The sequence below is a fragment of the Oryzias melastigma genome, linkage group LG14, assembly GCF_002922805.2.
Source record: "Oryzias melastigma strain HK-1 linkage group LG14, ASM292280v2, whole genome shotgun sequence".
NCBI lineage: Eukaryota > Metazoa > Chordata > Actinopteri > Beloniformes > Adrianichthyidae > Oryzias > Oryzias melastigma.
In genome coordinates, this window is record NC_050525.1 from 16,865,616 (window position 1) to 16,885,043 (window position 19,428).

The 19,428-nt window shown below is 36.8% G+C and overlaps 1 protein-coding gene across 1 annotated transcript in view; it reads right to left on the minus strand.

Annotated features, from left to right (window-relative positions):
• Positions 1-16,271, minus strand: part of dclk1a (doublecortin-like kinase 1a) — a 49,391-nt gene extending 33,120 nt beyond the window's left edge. Inside the window, exons 1-4 of the mRNA XM_024265401.2 lie at positions 16,008-16,271; positions 15,261-15,650; positions 13,975-14,327; positions 2,127-2,226 (exon numbers count right to left, since the gene is read on the minus strand). Of these exons, the coding sequence (XP_024121169.1) occupies positions 2,127-2,226; positions 13,975-14,327; positions 15,261-15,615 (808 nt within the window). The 5' untranslated portion in view covers positions 15,616-15,650; positions 16,008-16,271. The remainder of the gene's footprint in view (positions 1-2,126; positions 2,227-13,974; positions 14,328-15,260; positions 15,651-16,007) is intronic.
• Positions 16,272-19,428: the final 3,157 nt, after the last annotated feature.

The window sequence follows — 19,428 nt, forward strand, 5'->3', positions numbered from 1 at the left end:
AACTCCAAAGATTGCACAAGTTTTAAGAACAGTGAAAAGTCAAAGCTTTTTAATATCACTAATACAGACACTTGTTCAACCAGCATAAAAGCCATCTGCTATGTCAAACGTCAAAGACAAGATACACTTTTTGTTGCTAAGTAGTCCACTGATTACAGAGATAATTATCAGGAATAACAATGTGGTTGCAATATGCTCTGTGGAGTCTAGCTCTGTGTGGGAGGTGGTTTTGTGATATTTCTCAAGAGAGAAAAGGTTAAGAAATCTTGGCTAATGGACACAGCTTAGTATTATGTTTTACAAATGAAAGGAGCGGGAGGGGAGGAAGAACAGAGACGAAAGGCTGAAAGAGACGGAGGTTAGTTGCAGAGGTGGGACGGGTATTAGACATTGAGGGAACAAATGAACTGAATAAGCCTTTTGACAAAAGACATGGAGGACACACTGGGAGGGATGAGGCAGAAAAACACAGATGAGCACAAAAAGACAAAAATCATGAGAGGAGAACACTGAAAATTGGTTCAAACAGTTGGAAGACTATAGAAGTTGGGAAGTGATGGAGGGGAACAATAGGTGAGATGAGGATGACTCAGTGGGAGAGGAGAAAAAACTCAGATGGATCACCAAATTTAAAATTTAAAACAATGAAAACTTAGTAAAAATTCATATAAAAGTAAATTTTCAATGTTTTATCCTAAAATTCCTGTTTTAAGTGGAGCTTTTAAAGATATATAAAACTGTGTTATGGTTTAAAAAAAGAGACTTAATATCTTTTTACTAAAAAAGTGGGCACTGCATCATTAGGAACAACCTTTTCCTCGTTGTAGGAAACTGATGATAAAATTCTTTGCACACAAATTGACAAGTGAATTATATATCATCAAAAATTTGTAAAAATGGTCATAAAGTTACAATGCGTGCGAATTTACACTTTGCGAATGTGACATGAAGTGCCAAAATATTCTAATAAATTTCCATTTTTGGAACTTTAGATGACGTAAAGGGACCTGCCCTCATCTATTATGGCTACAAATTGGAAAAACTTCATGTGGTAAATTTTGAAATCATTTCATTTTCCACTTGATTTTATTTTTTGGGCCAAAAGATGCACTACTAGACTATAGGACACATTAAGGAAAACAAAACAGTCGTGTAATGTGTAGACTACATTACCCAGAAGGCCTAGAGGGGCCAAGAGGCACATTCATGTTTGGCTCTTTTATCTGCAATATACAGCATTTACAGAAAAAGCAGCACTACAAAAATAATAATTTTATTCACAAAAACTCACAACATTATTTTTTTAACACATAACAATAAAACAATATTCCCACTTATGTTCATAATTATATTAAAGAACAATAGCGCCAGGTTTCTGACTACGGAAGCCCTAATGCTCCAATAATCCATCAAGTGATGCAGTCTCATAGCTAACTAAAGTCATATCAAACGTTTTGAAACTTATTTATGAACGCTAGAATGGTGTCAACTTAGACTTGTTGTTCCAGGTGTTTTAGCAGTTAGAAGCAGTGTTGGGCATCTCACTTCAAAAAAGTAATTAGTTATAGTTACTAGTTACTTCTCCCAAAAAGTAATTGAGTTAGTAACTCAATTACTGCATCTTCAAAGTAATTAGTTACTTGGCAAAGTAACTCGTTTGCACGTTTGTGTTGTGATTGTAATGTTTATATCCGTGTCTACCGCCTGTTTAGATACAAAAACATGATCACATTTGTCAATCGCGGCATTTTATTGTGAAAAACTGGTTATATTTTGAAAAGAAACTCATGTTTCTCATGTATCTTGATGCAACTTCCGGCCAGAATTGACGCGGAACGCTCGGGTGCGAAGCGCCCAGCTCCAGCAAGATCATGAAACTTTGAAGTAACGCGCCGCGATTTACACGAAGTAACTATAACGGCGTTACAGCGAGGATGAAAGTAATTAGTTAGATTACTAAATTACTTGATTTATAACGCCGTTAGTAACGCCGTTATACTTAAACGGCGTTAGTCCCAACACTGGTTAGAAGTGATCAAAAGCAGCTGTAAGAATTTGCAGATTTAAAAAAAAAAAAAATTGTTTCGTTTCAGATGGATCAGGACAAACGTGGAGTGTTGTCTCACCGCTCTCATCCAGCATCAAGTCATCTTGGTAGCGGAACTTCTCGGGTCCACAAGCCACAAAAATGTCCTCATCTCCAAAGAAGTCCTGCAGGCATGACACCTGAAAAAGATCCATGAAGTCAATTCTTTTAATCACATTTGAACTGTTTTTATAATCTTTCTTCAAAAGATAAAGGTATACACACTGGACTGATGAAAAATACTTAAATATCAAAATAAAAGTGAACTTTTTGGCATTTGTTTAAATATTAGAGAAAGCAGTTTCATAAGAGATCTTAAAATGAATTCCCTCAATCTGTATTACTTTATTTCTTTAATTTAAGATTCCTGATCAGCAAAGCCTTCAACAATTAAACATCTTTTTTATTAAATGAAGAAAAGTTTAAGTTATTCCCACATTTCTTCCTATATATCACAACTTTACTTATAAATTGCACAAAAGTTTTTTTTTTTTTAATAAATAACTATTTTGTATAAGTTTTTGTGCACAAAAGGGTTAAAAATATTAACACCTTTTTATTAAAAAAATATTATTGAAAATTATAATTTACGAACTTTTCATCTATTAAATCAACTATTCTATAAGGAAATAAATTAATCAAATCGTAAACAAATAAATCAAATATATATATTTTATATTTAAAGTGGAAATCATAAATAGGTCCTTTGCTTTTAGCAAACTTTCACCATTCAGAATAGTAGAATGAATGTGGAATAAACTAAAAAAAATACAGTTTATTTATTTATAAGTGTCAATTATTCTTCACCGTAGTTGAAACTTCTGTGTTTCACTTTTAACTGATCCACTGATCCGAAATATGAATGTTAATTTCTTAAATTCTTGTCATTTTCATTCAACAGCTTTAAACAGATGTGAGTCCACCTCTACCATAGATTTGGATTCAGTAAAACGCAGTTTCATCTCGGGGGGCGGGGTCTGTTTGCGAACACCTGATGAGTCCCTCAGCCTCCGAGCGGCGCTGTTTATCAGCCTATCACCGACTCTAATGAGACGCTGCTGACCTGCTAATTTGCTGATGTACAGCAACATCCGAAAGCAGCAAGCGGGGCGTCTCTCCCCCCAAGACACTCGCCTTAGAAAGGGCGATGAATGACAAGTAGGAGAGCCGGGGACGAGGACGTGGACGGGACTGACAATGAAACCAAAGAAAAGTGTGTGTGGGGGATTGAATGAAGGAGATCATTGTTGAATGAGGGAATAACTGACTAAATATTCATGTTTTAGGGGAGAACACAGTCTAAAATGCTCCAGACTCTTAAAATTTGACTAAATAAACTTCAGTTACACCCCACAAGTGCCCATAATCTTTACAAATGATGAAAAGCTATCACAGATACCCCCACCTCAACCCCACGTGGATCTCAACTCAAAACAAAGCAACGGTTATTGCATTTTTATTGCAATTAACTTGCAAGAATCCATTTAGTTTCTCATTAGCTACTAATCAACATTCCAAAACATTGTTCCAGTTGATGTAACAGCATTAACGAGACGTTCATATGGAATATCTTTCAATGAGAGCGAGCGACAAACATCCGCAGTTTCATCTCAGACACACATCTCGGAGTTTGACTCATTCCTGCAGAACTTTTCAAATAAAAAAAATCACAATCTGTGTGTTGCGAGTCTGTGCTCACATGGAGGGAAGTTATATTCCAGTTTCATAACAGAGTGCATATTGCTTTGTTCCCCCCTGACAGCGATGTGATTAATTCAGGGCTGGTGCCTCTGCTTCCTAACAACATGACTGTCATGCAGATGATTGCTGTGTTTCCCTGGTTTGTTGAGCCTGATAGGCAACTTTCCCCATTTAGAGGCTTCATTTCCTGTTTATTATTCCTTTTTACATTATTTTCATGGTTTTTGGATTCATTTTTCGTCTGTGTTGTATAACAGCACCATGTGAAAAGCAATGTTAATTAAGCTTGTGTGTAGTCACATGTCTCTGCAGGCTTGTTTGCAGCACTCCACTCCAGTCAATGGGGTTTGCTGCTTTTAAGATGTTATATTGCACATTTGGCATTATTTTATTCATTTTATTTCTATAGATGCATCCAAAATCAGACAAATAATTTGATTTATTTGTTTATTTATGGAATAGTTGATTAAACTCTGATCAAATTCTTAAAACTCAGCTTTTTAAATTTGATTTTAATCTTTAATTCATACTTTGTATTTTCATTTTTTTAAATTGAATGCTTCTTACTACTGTTTTTAATGTAATTTGTTTTATAAGTATCTTTGAGTGTCTTTTAAAAGCACTATATAAGTGAAATGTATTATTATTATTATTATTAACTAGATAATAAGATGGTAAATCATTATTTGAAATAATTATTAATAACAAAATGCTTACCAAACTGCAAAAATAGAATCTTAAAAAAGTAAAAACTACCATTGTTTCAAGAAAAAAAAAATATTTTCTTTCTCCTAAAAAAATATCAAAGGTTTTTCTACAAAAAAACAATTTTAGTGACTGAATTTTGTTCTTTAAATTGTATGTAAGACTTTTTTTTTTACCACAATAGCATCTTATTTTAAAAAAAAGTCACATTTTACTATAAACATTCCTTTGTGACAACTACTTTTACAGAATAATAAAAAGTTACTACATCTGACAATCAATTTATAAGTAAATTTATAAAGAAAAAACTAGGGAATAACTAAGTTTTTTTCCATTTAGAAGAAAAACAATTTGTTAAAGAAAAGATGATAGTATACAAGTAAATATTTAGTCTTTTTAAGAATTTTATCCCAAAAAAGCTTTGGAAAATAGACTTTCCCTGGTTAAAATATACATTTTTTATGTTGCTATGGCTTTAAAAGTCTGTTCTCCCCAAACCAGACAAGATGACTAAAAGTAAAGTTTGTAAGAAGTGGAAAGGTCATGAAGGACAAGCGACTAGAGAAAACGCTTTTAAGCAAATGTTAGGGTGTGAAGAAGCATGGGTGCAACAGTACTTGTCTCTATTGATTCGTGGCTGGTTCATTAAACAGAATGATGTACAAAAATGAGGTAAAATAGCTTTTATATCATGTAGAATTAAATATTTATCTACAAGCTGTAAATGCAAAAAAGTTGTAAAAAAAAAAACAATTAAATAAATAATGAAATAATCAGATTTCTCTGAGAAATCCAAACTTTAAGGACACTTGAAAAAACCTACGAAGAATAAGAGATGTCGTTGTAAATGAGAAATTGTTCTCAATCGACCAACTTGTATAAATAAAGGTTATATAGATGAGCTGTCAGAGGTGACTAACATCAAAAGCAAAAAAAAAAAAAAAGAAAAGACTTGCAACTAACTGCAAACCCCTCTGAGTTACAGCAGGGAAACAAACAAGGAAAGAGCAACAAAAATGTATTTTCTTCTGCTTTGAGCTGAGTGACAAAACAAGCTGCTTCCTTTGATGTCTCTGGTGCCCTATTCTCCAGAGAGCCACCGCGGTTACACAACACCAGCAGAACAAAAAAATAAAAACAGCTAAACAACCTGAAACTGGAGGAAGATCAACTCAAACAAGATAATGAGGAAAAGATGGAGGTGTGGAGCATGAGTCACCTTTTAAGACAGAGAAACACTGATGGCACTAAGGAGGTCAAGAGCTTTGACTCTTGTAGCTAACTACATTTCAATTTAGCTAAAAGTGCTTTGTATTAAACTAAAATCAAATCAATAAAAGATGAATTGCATGAACATGCTTGTACCTAAACTGTAGCATTTGGGTAGTAAGGCGGGAGCATCCGCTTTAACTCTGCCAGATTTTTGTGATGTTACTATATTGCCCTCTAGTGGACAGATCTGAAAACTGCACCTTCAGTTTAAAAAAATCTTTAGTGCTATATTTTTTATTTCCCCATTTAATCATGACTTTGAATTTATATCACTTTAGAGAAATGTGCGAGAAATGATGCCGCAAATATAAAAAATAACAGCAGGAATAAATAGTAAGAGGGAATTATATTATACCACACGGTGGCGCTGTTTCATAAACATATCAGCTGTGAAGAGAAAGGAGGGTTCGCTTTTTAAAAAAATATTTGAAACTGAGCTAATTAGCTGTCATTGGATTTATTGGGAATTTAGAAGTAACCCAAAGCCCTCTCTAAACAAGATGGAACAGCTTTTTATTTATTTTTTTAAATACATTCATAAACCTAAAAATTTAATGTGGATTAAGCAAAAAAATAAATGAAAAACTAAAGCTTCTAGCTGTAAAAGTGTACAAAAACAAAGTAGTTAACTGACTAAGATGATCAGTGACAGCTTGTCTCACTGGATCCTTTTATATCAGCTATTTCTGTCACTCCTGTCATATGCCAGGCCTGCTTAAGGCTTCATTTGCCAGCTCCTCAGTTTTTAGTGACAGTTTCTGACAGGAACTCCCTAAAAGCTGTCATGTCACTGTGTAACCATCTGTTCATATGCAGATAAGAAACTCAGAGTGGGGTAAAACAGGCAGCTACATGACAGCAAGTAAAAGGAAAAAAAAAAGTAGATGTAACCACTAATCTGCTGTACAATAGACTCAAGTGCGGTTAGACAGAGGACATTCTGAGGGCAACCTAATCCAGGCCACAGAAATACCACAATTTGGATGGATGAGCTCAGTGGCTTCTGCCAGAGGAGCTCAGCTCAGAGGATCTGTCCGTGGTGCTGAAACCGCAGACGAGAGCAAACAGGACCTGGAAAGTGACGTGAAACAGAAACCTCTGAAGAGGAAACCAAAGACGTATGGACACACTTAAGATGATCCAAACAATTGTAAAAAAAAAATGAGTTTGTCAGAAGCAGAAGTGAGTGCGAAGCCATTAAACGTGGTTTAAAGGAGTGGTAAATGTGGGAAATCAAAGAAAAACTAACAGCAGGAGGGGATATTGACATCGGGCTTGTTAGACATGGTGTAACGGCGTTCACCTCGAACCAGCGTGGAGCAGCCTGCAAGGCTTCCTGGCTGCTCGGTTGCATAACGGCTTATGTAACAGCCCTTGCTCTAAATACAGGGATAGCAAAGTTTCTTATGAAGCTTTGAAGCTTTCTTCTTTAATCCTGACAGCATTTGTTACAGACTAAAGCTGAAGTTTGCCGTCTTCACACACACAAAAACAAGATCTGTTTGAAACACACCCGGGAGTTTTCTTCTCTTCAAACTGAGTTTTTAATTTGATCGGGAATCATTTTATCTTAATACATATATTAGATAACTTTGCAGGCAAACTAAAAAAAGCAGTTTGTGACTTTTTTAAGCAGCTCAAATGGTTGTCAGATTTTAAATGAATTCCCTTTAAACTCATGACTGATTTAAAAAATGTATGTTATTTTTTTTACTGTCAGTTTAATTTATGCTGTGAGGATATCTGTCTTTTTAATTTGACTCACTTTTGAAACCAACCTCATCCAGTCTCTCCTCTGTTGATGTTTATGCAAACACATCTGCCAAATATTTCATGTAAACATCATTTCAGTGCTGAGCGTCAGAAAAAAAAAACCTTTATGAATGTATTTTATGGCCATTGTGACATGTTTTTTTTTTCTAGAAACTCATTTAATCTCTAAATGTATTAAATAAACCACTTATTTAAAAAAAATAAATTTTAAAAATCACAAAACTAAAGGCCGATTTAAGCATGGACATATTTTCTTTTTAAAATTGTGAAATGTGGATGACAGCATACTTATATATTTAATAAATGGGTAAAAAATTATACGTTTTTTTATTTACATGATATATAAATTTTTTTTATAAACAGTGTGATACAAAAAACAAAATTTAATCTGTAAAACAAGATGGACTAAAACCATTGAGTGTTATCTGTTTTACTATTAAATGCAAACATTTAAATAAATATAAATAAAAAAGTTAAACAGATTTCTTTTAAATAGCACAAACAGGAAGGTTTCACCAGCACATTCTAAACACTGCAGTGACACTAAAAAATGCTGCATAATGATGCATTTTTAATTTTGGAAATAATTCCAAGAGAAGTTGTTGCTCAGCATAACTTTCTGATCCGTCAGCTCTTTGCAGGAGCCTTTTTGTTTTTTCTGTCGACATGACAGCTGAGAAATGTCATCAATGCATCAGTCGGGGCCGAAAGGTCTGCTTTTAAAACATTTGTCGCAGACAGATATGACAGAGTGAGTCAGGAAGTGAGTCAGACAGTGTGTTGTAGCTGTGTTCTAAACAGTCTGCCAGTGCTGTGAGCGTCTGCCATCGATCCTCGCTTTGGCAGCAGATCCTATGAACAGAACCGGCCTCCCAAAGCCACAGTCTGTCAGACGCTCACTAGATGCCTAATGGAGTCAGCAAAAATAAATAAATAAAACAAAGCCAAATCTGGAAAAAAATGATTTAAATCATTTATCTATTAAAAATCTAAGAATGGAAATTATTTTTTTTGCTAGATAACTGACAAACAGATCTTTAAAAGTATCATTTGGTGCTAAAAAAAAAATAAAATAAAGGCTATAAGGACCACTGTATGAAACCCCCAAACACACACTCCCATACACTGGGAGTAGCTGTGACTCAGCAAATCAGCCCCCCCAAACACACACACACCCTCCATTTCAAAACAGAACATAATTCAACATAAACATGCTAACCATGTAAAGATCACATAAATATATTGTACATAAATGTGACTTAATCCAAATACGTCATAACCGATGGATCATTTTAAACGATCTTTGCAGATGCATCTTCTCTGCAGTGTCTGCAGAACTGGATGCAGACCAAAGATGGGAGAAACCAGACGAGGCAAACTAAGATAGTTGTAAGAAAGTGCAGAACCGGCAGGATGATGAAGAGCGAGGATGAAGGAAAGGATAAGACCTAAAGCAAGGACAGACGCTGCAGCTCCTGGCTTTGGAGCGTGCTAATTAAATGAAGGCTAAGCAGCCGTAAAAAATACAATTATTAAAGGAAAAAAAGAGGGTTAGAGGAAAAGGAAGGATGGTTAGGAAAGATATTATTGTGACACTTGCAAAGCCTCATATGTGGATAGAAGAGAGATTATAGGAGGGAAAATATGTTTGTCTTTCTTGCAAAGAGCAAGGAGCCAACATTGGAGTCAGAAAGTGATAGATGGAAGATTTTCAGTTCTACCAGATTATGATTTTTCTTTAGCCTTTGAATTTTATTTATTTATTTATTTATTTGAATTTCTGGCCCATTGAAATTTTACGTCTCAAAATTAAAAATACAGAAATATTTAAGATAGAAAATATCTTTTCAGGGCATTAACATTTTCTGCTTAAAAAGAAAAAAAAAGTCAGAAAGAAAATTCAAACGTTAAAAAAATGTAGGAAAAACTCAAAGGTTAAAAAATTCAGAAAAAAATCAAACATTAAAAAAATTCAGAGGTTAAAAAAAATTCAGAAAAAAAATCAAAGGTTAAAAAAATAGTTTCTAATAGAATTAAAAAACTTCCATATTTATAGAGTAAATGTGGAAAAATTTGTACATTTTTTAGAGAATTGTGAGATTTTCTCCATTTTTCAACCTGCCTCTAGTGGTCATTGGAGGAACTACAACATTCTAATATTCCTAGTTTGTATCATAATCAGAATTTTAGGGGCTTCAGTGGGAACATTGATCAGATATGACCTTGGCAAATTGACAAAACTGGTCAATTGGGTGGAACAAAGTAAAAGAAGAGCTTAAGTGGTCACTCGTTTAATAAAATATATATGTGTGCTGAATAAAACAAACCTCAAATAGCACTGAAATGTGAACTTTAATAAAGTCAAAACAATTGAAGTTCTTTAATTTCAAATAAATCCTTATCATCAAGCAAAAATAATGCATCAATGTTTTTTTTCTATTCACAAACATGACAAAACTACACAGGAACTCTGAAAGAATTGGACAAATTAATTTGTTCTTCATCTGCTGACATTTAAACCCTCGTGTCTGTTTCTGCATGGTTAGCATCTGCCTACAGCGTAGGGTTAGCTAGTGATGCATGAACACAAATCTAGATTACTAGTGGTGAATCTCACTTTCTGTGTCTGCATGGAGCTTGCAGGGCTCCAGGCCGGCAGCTGGGGTTTGACATGGTCTTCTGTGTGTAAACACAGCTTAGATATATTAATAGGCCAGCTCTGTCGGCGCCCTAAGCCACTTATAGATCGTCTAGCTTCTTGATCAATCCTGCGATGGCGCTGTGTGACATCACCGCGGGTGAACCAGTTCACAGCAGCTTACGGGTTATCTGGTTGACTCGTGAGGGGAACAGGAGGGGGGATCGAAAGACAATCGGCCCGCTTGTGAGGGTGAAACTCGATCCAGTCTTCCTCACTCAGATTCTCATGTTACAGGGAATCAGAGAAGGGCAGATCAGGTGATGAGAGTGCATCAACGGGAAAGTATTAAATAATTACAGAAACGCGCTCACAACCTTGTATGTGTGATGTCATCACTACCAATTTATGGGTTTGGAGAAAACAAACTAAATTCCTAGAAAAAGTATAAAAATGACCATATACATTTCATTTTTTTCCAAAATAAAGAGGTAAAAATCAGGAAATTTAAAGGTTTCCCTTCAAATCTGACCCTTTTAAAACCTTAAATAAATAAATTTAGACCCACCACCTGTTTCTGCCCTGATTAAAGCTGGAAGGATGAGAGAGTTAATGAAAAAAAGAGCCGAACTTCCTTTTTAGCCGTGCTGGGACTCGGAGATCCTGACAGCAAGGCCTAGAAACCTATTTCTTCTGAAGGATGAGTGACTGACGAGGATCAACTGACACACACAAACACAAAGGCGTGTGTGCACGTTGCAGCGCACACAGACTTGTGCACCTTACTTAACCTTTGCAGCAATCTTATCCATTCATGATCTAATCCCATTAATGCCAAATTCAGTGTTGTAAATTAACAAAATGTAGTAATTGTAGCACCAGATTGCAACAAATTAATTTTCAATTTAATGCAAATACATTTTTGCTCATTTTAATCTGCATGAAATGATTCCTTTTAGGGCTTGTTGCAATATTTCTGCATTATACTGTAATTTTGCTCTCTTCTCATTGTTGTACAATGTAACATGTTATCTCTAGCACTGGCATGAAGCAGTAGCACTGCACAAAGTCATAAAACACACAAAAAAATAGTTTTTTTCTTCTTCTCTCTGGTTCAGTCAATCCGTCTGTGAGAGTGTTACCATGCCTACGAGCCCGATCAATACCGCGTCTAAAAATAGCTCTGAAATAACACTCTTGCTTACAATCGCAGAGGGGTGAAAAAGGCAGGAGAAGCGTTCGTCGAGATGTTTCCAAGAACCGCAGACTCATTATGCAAAAGTGTGGGTTCAGCTCCTCACGAGAGGTTTCCTGAAGAAAAACCCAACTGGGATTTGATTAAATGGATTATAAACCGGCTTCCAGAACCACTTGAAAGGAGATAAAAGCTGACATGAATCCCGATAAAATGATCATTGAGCATGAAGAGCCCTGAAGCCGAGAACATACCCATAATTCCACAAATCGTTTATTACTGCTCTATGACACAAAGTGGCCGGCCGCCAAAGGACAAAATGAATGACAGAGATCAGGGTTTTTCAGGATGTCACACTTCTGTTGTTTTCCCAAATACATGCAGGCATTGAGAAAAAAAATGTTCAGGATGACTCAGCTACCGTGCACATCCAGGTTAGAGCCACACATTCAGAGCATTCTTTTTTTAGCCGTACACCGAGGAAAATGCACACGGCTCAGTTAGAGTAGGAGCTGGATGAGTGGGTGGCACCGTGGGGTGGTGTAAATCTGTGTTTGGAGACAAAAGCTTCATTCATAGATTTCTTTCACCCTTTTACCTCCACGTGAACTCTGAGGGTCTCATCGGTTATGAATGAGTGAGCGCTTAAACGTTGTTTATTCATAAACAGATGCAGGATCATGAATTTTAATTGATTGATACACTCTTCACTGCTGCTACAGTTTGACTGCAGACTTTTTGTTTGTTGTCACTCCGATCATGTTTTGAGCTCATTTAAAAGGGCTCACGTTGTTTTTTTAAACTATAATTAAGCCATTATTTGCCAAAATCAAAATCTGTTGTTTTCTAGAACATAGTTTCTGCAGAGTGACAGGAGTTCATTAGAAATTCAAGTCTGAGTTGTGGGCGGGACCGCCACCCTTTCCCGTCACCCATAACTCTCTGTTTACATGCTTTCCTGCTAGCTTAAAGCTCCTCACCACTCCAACCTAATATTACAACCAAAACGGCGAGCGACGTTCCAGCTATCCAGTTTTGAGCCAGATACCGCTCAAACAAAGACATACATGAGTCAAGTCAGGAGCTTAAGCTAGCTAACAAGCTAGCTAGCTTCAAAATCATGCCAACAATCTTTATTAAACTGCATTTTTTTTCATCTGCTTCCGATTCACAACAAAAAAATAAATACTCATGCAATTTTAAGCTTCTTAATATATGCTTTCCATCATCAGAAAAATGCCATAAAAGCACGATTTTCCTCCTTTCAACCCATCAACTACAGAGAACAAAAGTCTGACCAGTTTGCGATTAATGGATCATTCAGACAATCAGCTGGAAAGTCACAGATGCTTTGGAAAAACTATGGAAGAAAATCAACTACAGAGAAACAGGGGCGGACTTAGCCATTTGGGGCCCCAGGCGAAGGACACCGTTGGCCCTCTGCAGCCATTTCTTTTTATTTTAATCCTTATCGATGGTCAAACATTGAATAATTTCCTGACTGGTCTACTTTTAGACAGCATCACTGTCAAGAATCCAAATGTTTTATACGCATTTATGAGCTGAAATCACATTTAAATGTTAAAGAAATCTCTTTTATTCATCTTTTTTTTACTTGGAAAAAACACTAAATTTATTGTATGTGCTAATTTAAATAATCACGAAATGACGCAAAGTAATGCTCGCATTCACTGTGTTAAAGAACTCTTGTACAGAGAACACTTGGGAGTCTCTCTACCTCACTGGAATATTCCATTGCTGCAACGGGACGGGGGGAGACAAAAGCACAAACACGTGATCAGCTTTTTGCATTTCAATACTGTGAGGTGTTTTTATTTTTAATGACAAAGTTAAAATATAAAAATACTGGTTGTAAAATGTATTGTAGACACTTCTATTTCTGGGTGTTCAGCTTGGGGTTGTTGGAGGCCCCAGGCGAACGCCTATGTTTACCTAACGGTAAGTCCGCCCATGTAAAAAAACTGTATGACTTTGACTTGTTATCCACAAATCAAAGGTAAGTGTGTGGGCTCTGAAGGGTTCTGCTGAAAAAAAAAAAAAAAAACTTGTGAAAACTTATAATTTCTTAGATAAAGTTGCACCTCTGACCTCACTGAAGACGTAACGGGCCCCAAAGCCAAATTGAGGCATGCCCAAAGTGCGTCCCACGTTCAACTTTCCACTAGCTCATAGACTCCTGCCATAAAATCAGTAACATGTGGCAACCACCATGTCCTAAAAACTACAATTTATTGATTGTGAATGGCAAAAATGAAATAATTATTTGTTGCGACAAATTGTGGCTGCTTCACCTCCAGAACCAAAAAAGACCCATTTCTGTGATCAATCCACAATAGTTTGTTCTTCTGAACAAGATAACTATTTGTTACTCTTCTGTTGTTTTTTTAAATTATTTCTGTTCTTTGTGAAGAAATGAAAAGTATAAAACAATTTTACACAAAGGTTCAAAAAATGTAGCCTGAATGGTTGGCCCTCAGGTGTAATTGATCCTCCGACTTCCTTAAATGGTCTCAGACTTTTAAGGTTCTTCAAGCTGTTTACCAAAAGCTGTCCCTTAAATCAACAAATCAAATGAATTCTTACCAGTTTGCCCTCCAACGTGTAGATCTTCTTCACCACCCCAGAGTCCAGCTTGATGGCATCTGTAATGTCAGTCAGGACCTGCTCGTAGGAATGAGCGGTCTTCTTGTTCAGTAAGATCCTCACGGCTTTGCGAGGCTTAACTCCACTCCGCACCACTGTGACCAGCTTGGGCCGGATGAAGTCCTTGCATTCGCGCCCGTCAGGGGCGCCGCCGGTCTTGGAGCTGCTCAGGGAGGGAGGGCCGCGGGACGAGGTCGACGAGGCCTTGACATTGACTGACCAGTTGGGGTTGACGTTCTTGGCGTAGTCGAGCTTCTTGTAGGCCTCGGTGGAGCTGCACACATAGCTGCCACCTGTTGGGGTTGGAGAATGGAGTGTTTTCTGATTTCTTCTCTGCTCATTTCATAACCTGGAGGTTGTCGTCCTTCAGGTTTGTGACATGATCTACTAATCTCAGTGTGAAAGGTCACACTGTCTGACCCTTTAAGGTACGGGTGTCAAACTCAATCGCACAAGGTGCCAAAATCCAAAACACATCTTAGGTCGTGGGACGAACAGGATAAACATTTATTGAACCCTCTAAAACTACATTCTAAAACTGTAACTTTTTAACTTAATTATTAACTAGAATAATAGCAATAATGCTAGTGTGAATGCTGTAAGCTGAATTTGGCCATTGAAGATGCTAGTGCTGTTAGCTGAAGATGCTGAAATTGACAGTTAAAAATGCTGAAGCTGATAGCTGAAAAAGCTTAAGTTGATAGCTGCAATCCCTGGAGCTGATGATGAAACTGCTGAAGCAGATAGCCAGCTAAAATATTAGCTATGTGCCAAATTAGCCTAAAAAACTGAGGTTAGCCAAGCAGCTAACATGTATCGGAAACAATAACTAAACTCAAAATATCAACAACAACAAAAAAGTAAAAAAGCTCAAATTATCCAAAAAAGCTAGTGTTTAAGTATCACCCTAACTATAGAAGAGCCAAAAACTTAAAAAGAAAAGCCTAAATTAGCCAAAATAGCTAGCATGGAGCTGAAATATTAGCTAAACTCCAAAATAGCCCAAAATAAATCTTACTAAGTTTCAAAATAGCCCAAAAACTTTAAAAACTTTAAAATCGTAATTTTTAACATAATTATGAAAAATAAAAATGCAGGGGTTGCCACAGCCTTTCACTGATTGTTTGGTTTGGTAAGTCCTTCCTGACACAACCCTGCATTTAACCTGGCTGGGGACAGGCACAGGGACATAATCTTATAGGCTTCTACCTGGAACCAGCACTCACCTTCCACCAGCTGCTCAACGCTGCTGATCTTCTTGGAACCGTCCAGAGCGTAGATGGTTCGAACCCCCTGGGGCAGGTTGACGTTGTCCGACAGGGAGCGCGTCAGGTCCGCCAGCAGGGCGTCGAAGGTCCGAAACCTGTCCGCCGAGATGGCGTACACGATCCCGTTAAAGTACCGGTCGCCATTGCGGTAGAAGCGAACCTTCTTGGCTCTCTTCTCGGCGCTCAGGGTCTTCAGGGTCCGGGTCCGGTACAGGCTGCAGTGGGCGCTGTGCGTGGGGCTCGGTACCCCGTTGATCTTGGCCGTGGAGCGGCCGTGCCTCTGACCTTTGTCCCGCTCGTCGAAATGCTCCATCTCGGTACCGAGGCTCACGAGAACGGCGGTGCTGTCTGTGGCAAACAAAGAGGATGGATGGATGGATGGATGAAAAGTTTCCAGGGGAGGAAAAAGTCACAGAATAAAAACAGAGGAGATGAAGCCGGCAGGCTGGTGCAGTCACCCGCCGTGGTCTGGAAATATCCCTAATTACAGATTAAGTGCTCTTAAGCTGAGCGTGGACGGCGCTGCGTGGGGTCCACTGAGGCTGCGCGTGAGCGCAGGTGGAGGAAAGTGACAGTCACGAACCACATCAGCATACTCCCCCCTCCCTACCACCATCACTCCTTTGACCACGAGGAAGTTTGGCGACTTTTTTATTTTTAATTTAAATCCTTAATAATAATAATATTAAAATAGATCTCGCTTACCCACGCGCGTAATCAGCGCCTCTGTGGTGGTCACCTCCAGCTTGACTGATGCGTTAAAACCCCGCAGATGTGAGAAATGTGGGACCCCTGAGCCCCTTTGTTGTCCGGTGGGTTCTCCTCAGCTCCAAACACCAGAGTTTGTGTGATGAAGACTGGAAAGCGACTGGGAGGCAGCAGCTGCCTCCGTCCTCCTCCTCCTCCACCACCTCCTCCCTCACGTCATTCTGTCGTGATTTCCATTTCCCCCACCCTCGATTACGATGCAAGCCCACGCCTCACACCCGTGCTCGGGATGCTGCTGCACCCCCCTCCCAGCATCAGCTGGACTCGTCTAATGTGGGCTTTTTAACACATATAGCAACAATTATTTGAACAAAGAGACTATACAGCAGGAGTTATGTAACACCTATTGTTAGAAAGACAAACTAAAATTACTTTATTTGTCTTATATAATATTTTTAATCAATTTTTAAAACGTTTTTTTTAAGTTCACAAAAAAGGTGGCAAACTTGGAGATGACATATTTTGATTTATTTCTTTATAGGCTCTAATTTCTAATTTAATCTAATAATCTAATTTCTGAGACCCTCAAAGTTTCCTTTAAAACACACTGTAAATAAATTGGTCAATATTTTATGTCCTTTAGTTCATCATCAGTGGGTAAATAAACTGATTTGTTTCGTGAACAGTATTTTTACATCTTAAATAAATATTAGTGTGAGCAAAAACTTACCAAAACATATAATAAGTGATACCTCATATAACGAAGTATTAAGACCAACAAAACCAAATTTACCAAAAAAATAATCACTATTTTCTCATAAATTTTTAAGACAAAACAAGTAATATTATGAGATTAAAATCAAAGTAAATCTCGTGTGTTTTCATTCTTACAACTAAGTTTGGTCAAACTGGCTTGGATTTGAATAAGCGGCATTTTTGGGGATAAAATTCAATTTTTGGAAGCTCCTTTGTTTGATTTATGGTTTATTAATGTTTTATTTATTGAATAGGTGGCTTGCAGGGTCTCAGCAGTGCACACCGATGAAGACATTGATTACCCCTGCAGCTGTCCACTTCCAATCACTTCTTCCTTTACAAATAGCAAGATCTCCTCCAAGTCTTAGAGATGCGAGAAATTCTTTTTAAAATATTTTTATCATATTAATAATTTTATTTTGAGTCAGCAAAAGGTTCAGAATTTTCACAGACTGGACTTTTTTTCCTCATAAATGAACAACTTTGCAGTTGTAATATAAAGAAAATGCTTGTGTACTCAATTGTATCACTAAAAAATTATATAGTGATATATATATTTTATTTTTTTGTGGATTCCATCAAAGAGTTCAACAAATATTTTAGTTCCAAAAAAGTTGAATTTTCTGCCAATATTTTACATTGTTAAAAGCAGGAATTAGTCTTTTAGATCAGGTAAAGATAAAGCCAGCTGACCCTCATTACAGCCTCTGGAGACCCTCCAATTCATTAAGTCATCGACCTTTCCAGTGACCTTTAGGCAGCATGTGTTTAACCCAAAGAGCTTCTGAAAGTTAAATATGATCCTCATTTAGCTTAACTCCAATTTCTGTTCCAACTAAAGACATTTTTTCTTTAAGGAGCCAATTTATGAATGTATGAGTGTTAATGACACCGCCCCCTCCCACTCTAGATTGTTCTATTTGAGGATACACTCAAGGCGACCCTGTGTGCGTCACAGGCAGACGAGGTGATGCTATCTAAATGAATCCAGAGCAACCAGGACACATGTGAGGGAGACGCTCTTAATGACAGCCTGAGATTTGAAGAGGAAGACAAGGTCACTCCTGTGACCTTCTGATCTCAAGCCACCCATTTAAAAAAAAAATGCTTCATTTAGCTCATTGTTGTCTGGTTGTATGTCATTTATGATCACTAAAATGGAATATTGATCCAACCGCCTGAGATCTGGAGTCATCCATGTTTTGGGGACTGTGGAAAAGAAACATATGCAAGAAATGCTAAAAATATGTGATTTTCACAAATAAAAGCAGCTGAGATTCAAACAGTGTATTATGAGTGTGTATGGTTTTGCTGTGAAACCACGGCGCCAACACGCCATAACAGTGTGTAGTAGAGCCATTTGCAGGTCAAATGTGGTGTTTGTCCGACGTCCGTGCAGAAGAGAACAAATGATGGAATTACACAGTAATGCTGTGAACATTAGTTTTAAGGCTTGAAATTGGTCATTATCATGTAAGAATATACATATATATATACACACAGAGAGAGAGATTAAAGTATCTTTTCTCCCATTCTTCAATCTGTCAAATACAGCAAAATCTTAAAGGCTAAAAATGTTTTGAAAAATAAAGTCAGTTGTAATTTTGGAATTTAAATCTTCACATGGAAAATAAACAGATCTAATATTTTTTTTTTTCAAAATAAAAAAAATATATATACTAGTTTAAGTACAAAATATCAAATTTCTATTAATGTCACTCCAAAGTTAAAATATTTCCAAATACTTCCAAGCATTCAACTCTTTTCACTCACTAATACACCTCAGCATATTTATAGCTCTTCACAATAAGAGTTTTATACTTCATAGTGAATCAAATACAACATTTTTGGGTATGCATTCTCTGTTTGCAGCTCAGATTTGGTAAAAAGAAAAAAAAGAGGGAACTGAATCTGTAAGCATGTCTTGATGTTTTAACAGTCAAAGAAAATGAAAATATATATATTTTTTTGTGTGATCGATGCTTTCACGCCGTCATCACACAACGAGGGTATGGCACCTTAAAATAATGCCATTAATCTAAGACAAACGACCTGCCGCTGCAGTCCATTAGGACAGCATACTAAGTCAGCAAACCACATCAGAAAACCAATCCACAAATCTCTGCTGTCAGAAGGGACCAGAGTATCGCAACTGGATTGATGGAGTCATTACATGATACATTTAGAGCTTTTTACCCATTAGAAAAAGTGGCTGATCGTACTTGTTTGAGATTTTAAATGAATGATGGGATCATACATTAAAAAGTTATTAACTTGAAATAAATATTCAGATGTTTCCAATTGACTGACAAAAATGTTGTGCGGGATGGTGATTTATTTAAAACAGCAAGACTCTTATAAATAATTATTTTAAACATTTTATTTTTTAAAAATACATTTTAAAGCATTAAAAAAAGAATTCTGACCAACAAGATATTTCATTGCCATCATGTGCATGACCAGCAATACATGAACAGGAAAAATAATAACCATAAATCTCAAAACAAGGAATGCTTAGAACAGTTGATTATATTTTTAAATATCTATGCTTAAAATTTAGAAATAACGACTAAAAAAAGGAAAAATAAAGAAAAACTGGCTTTGTTTCAAACACGGTGGTGGTAGTTTCATGACTGTACTGTCGCATCTGGTAAGAATGAAG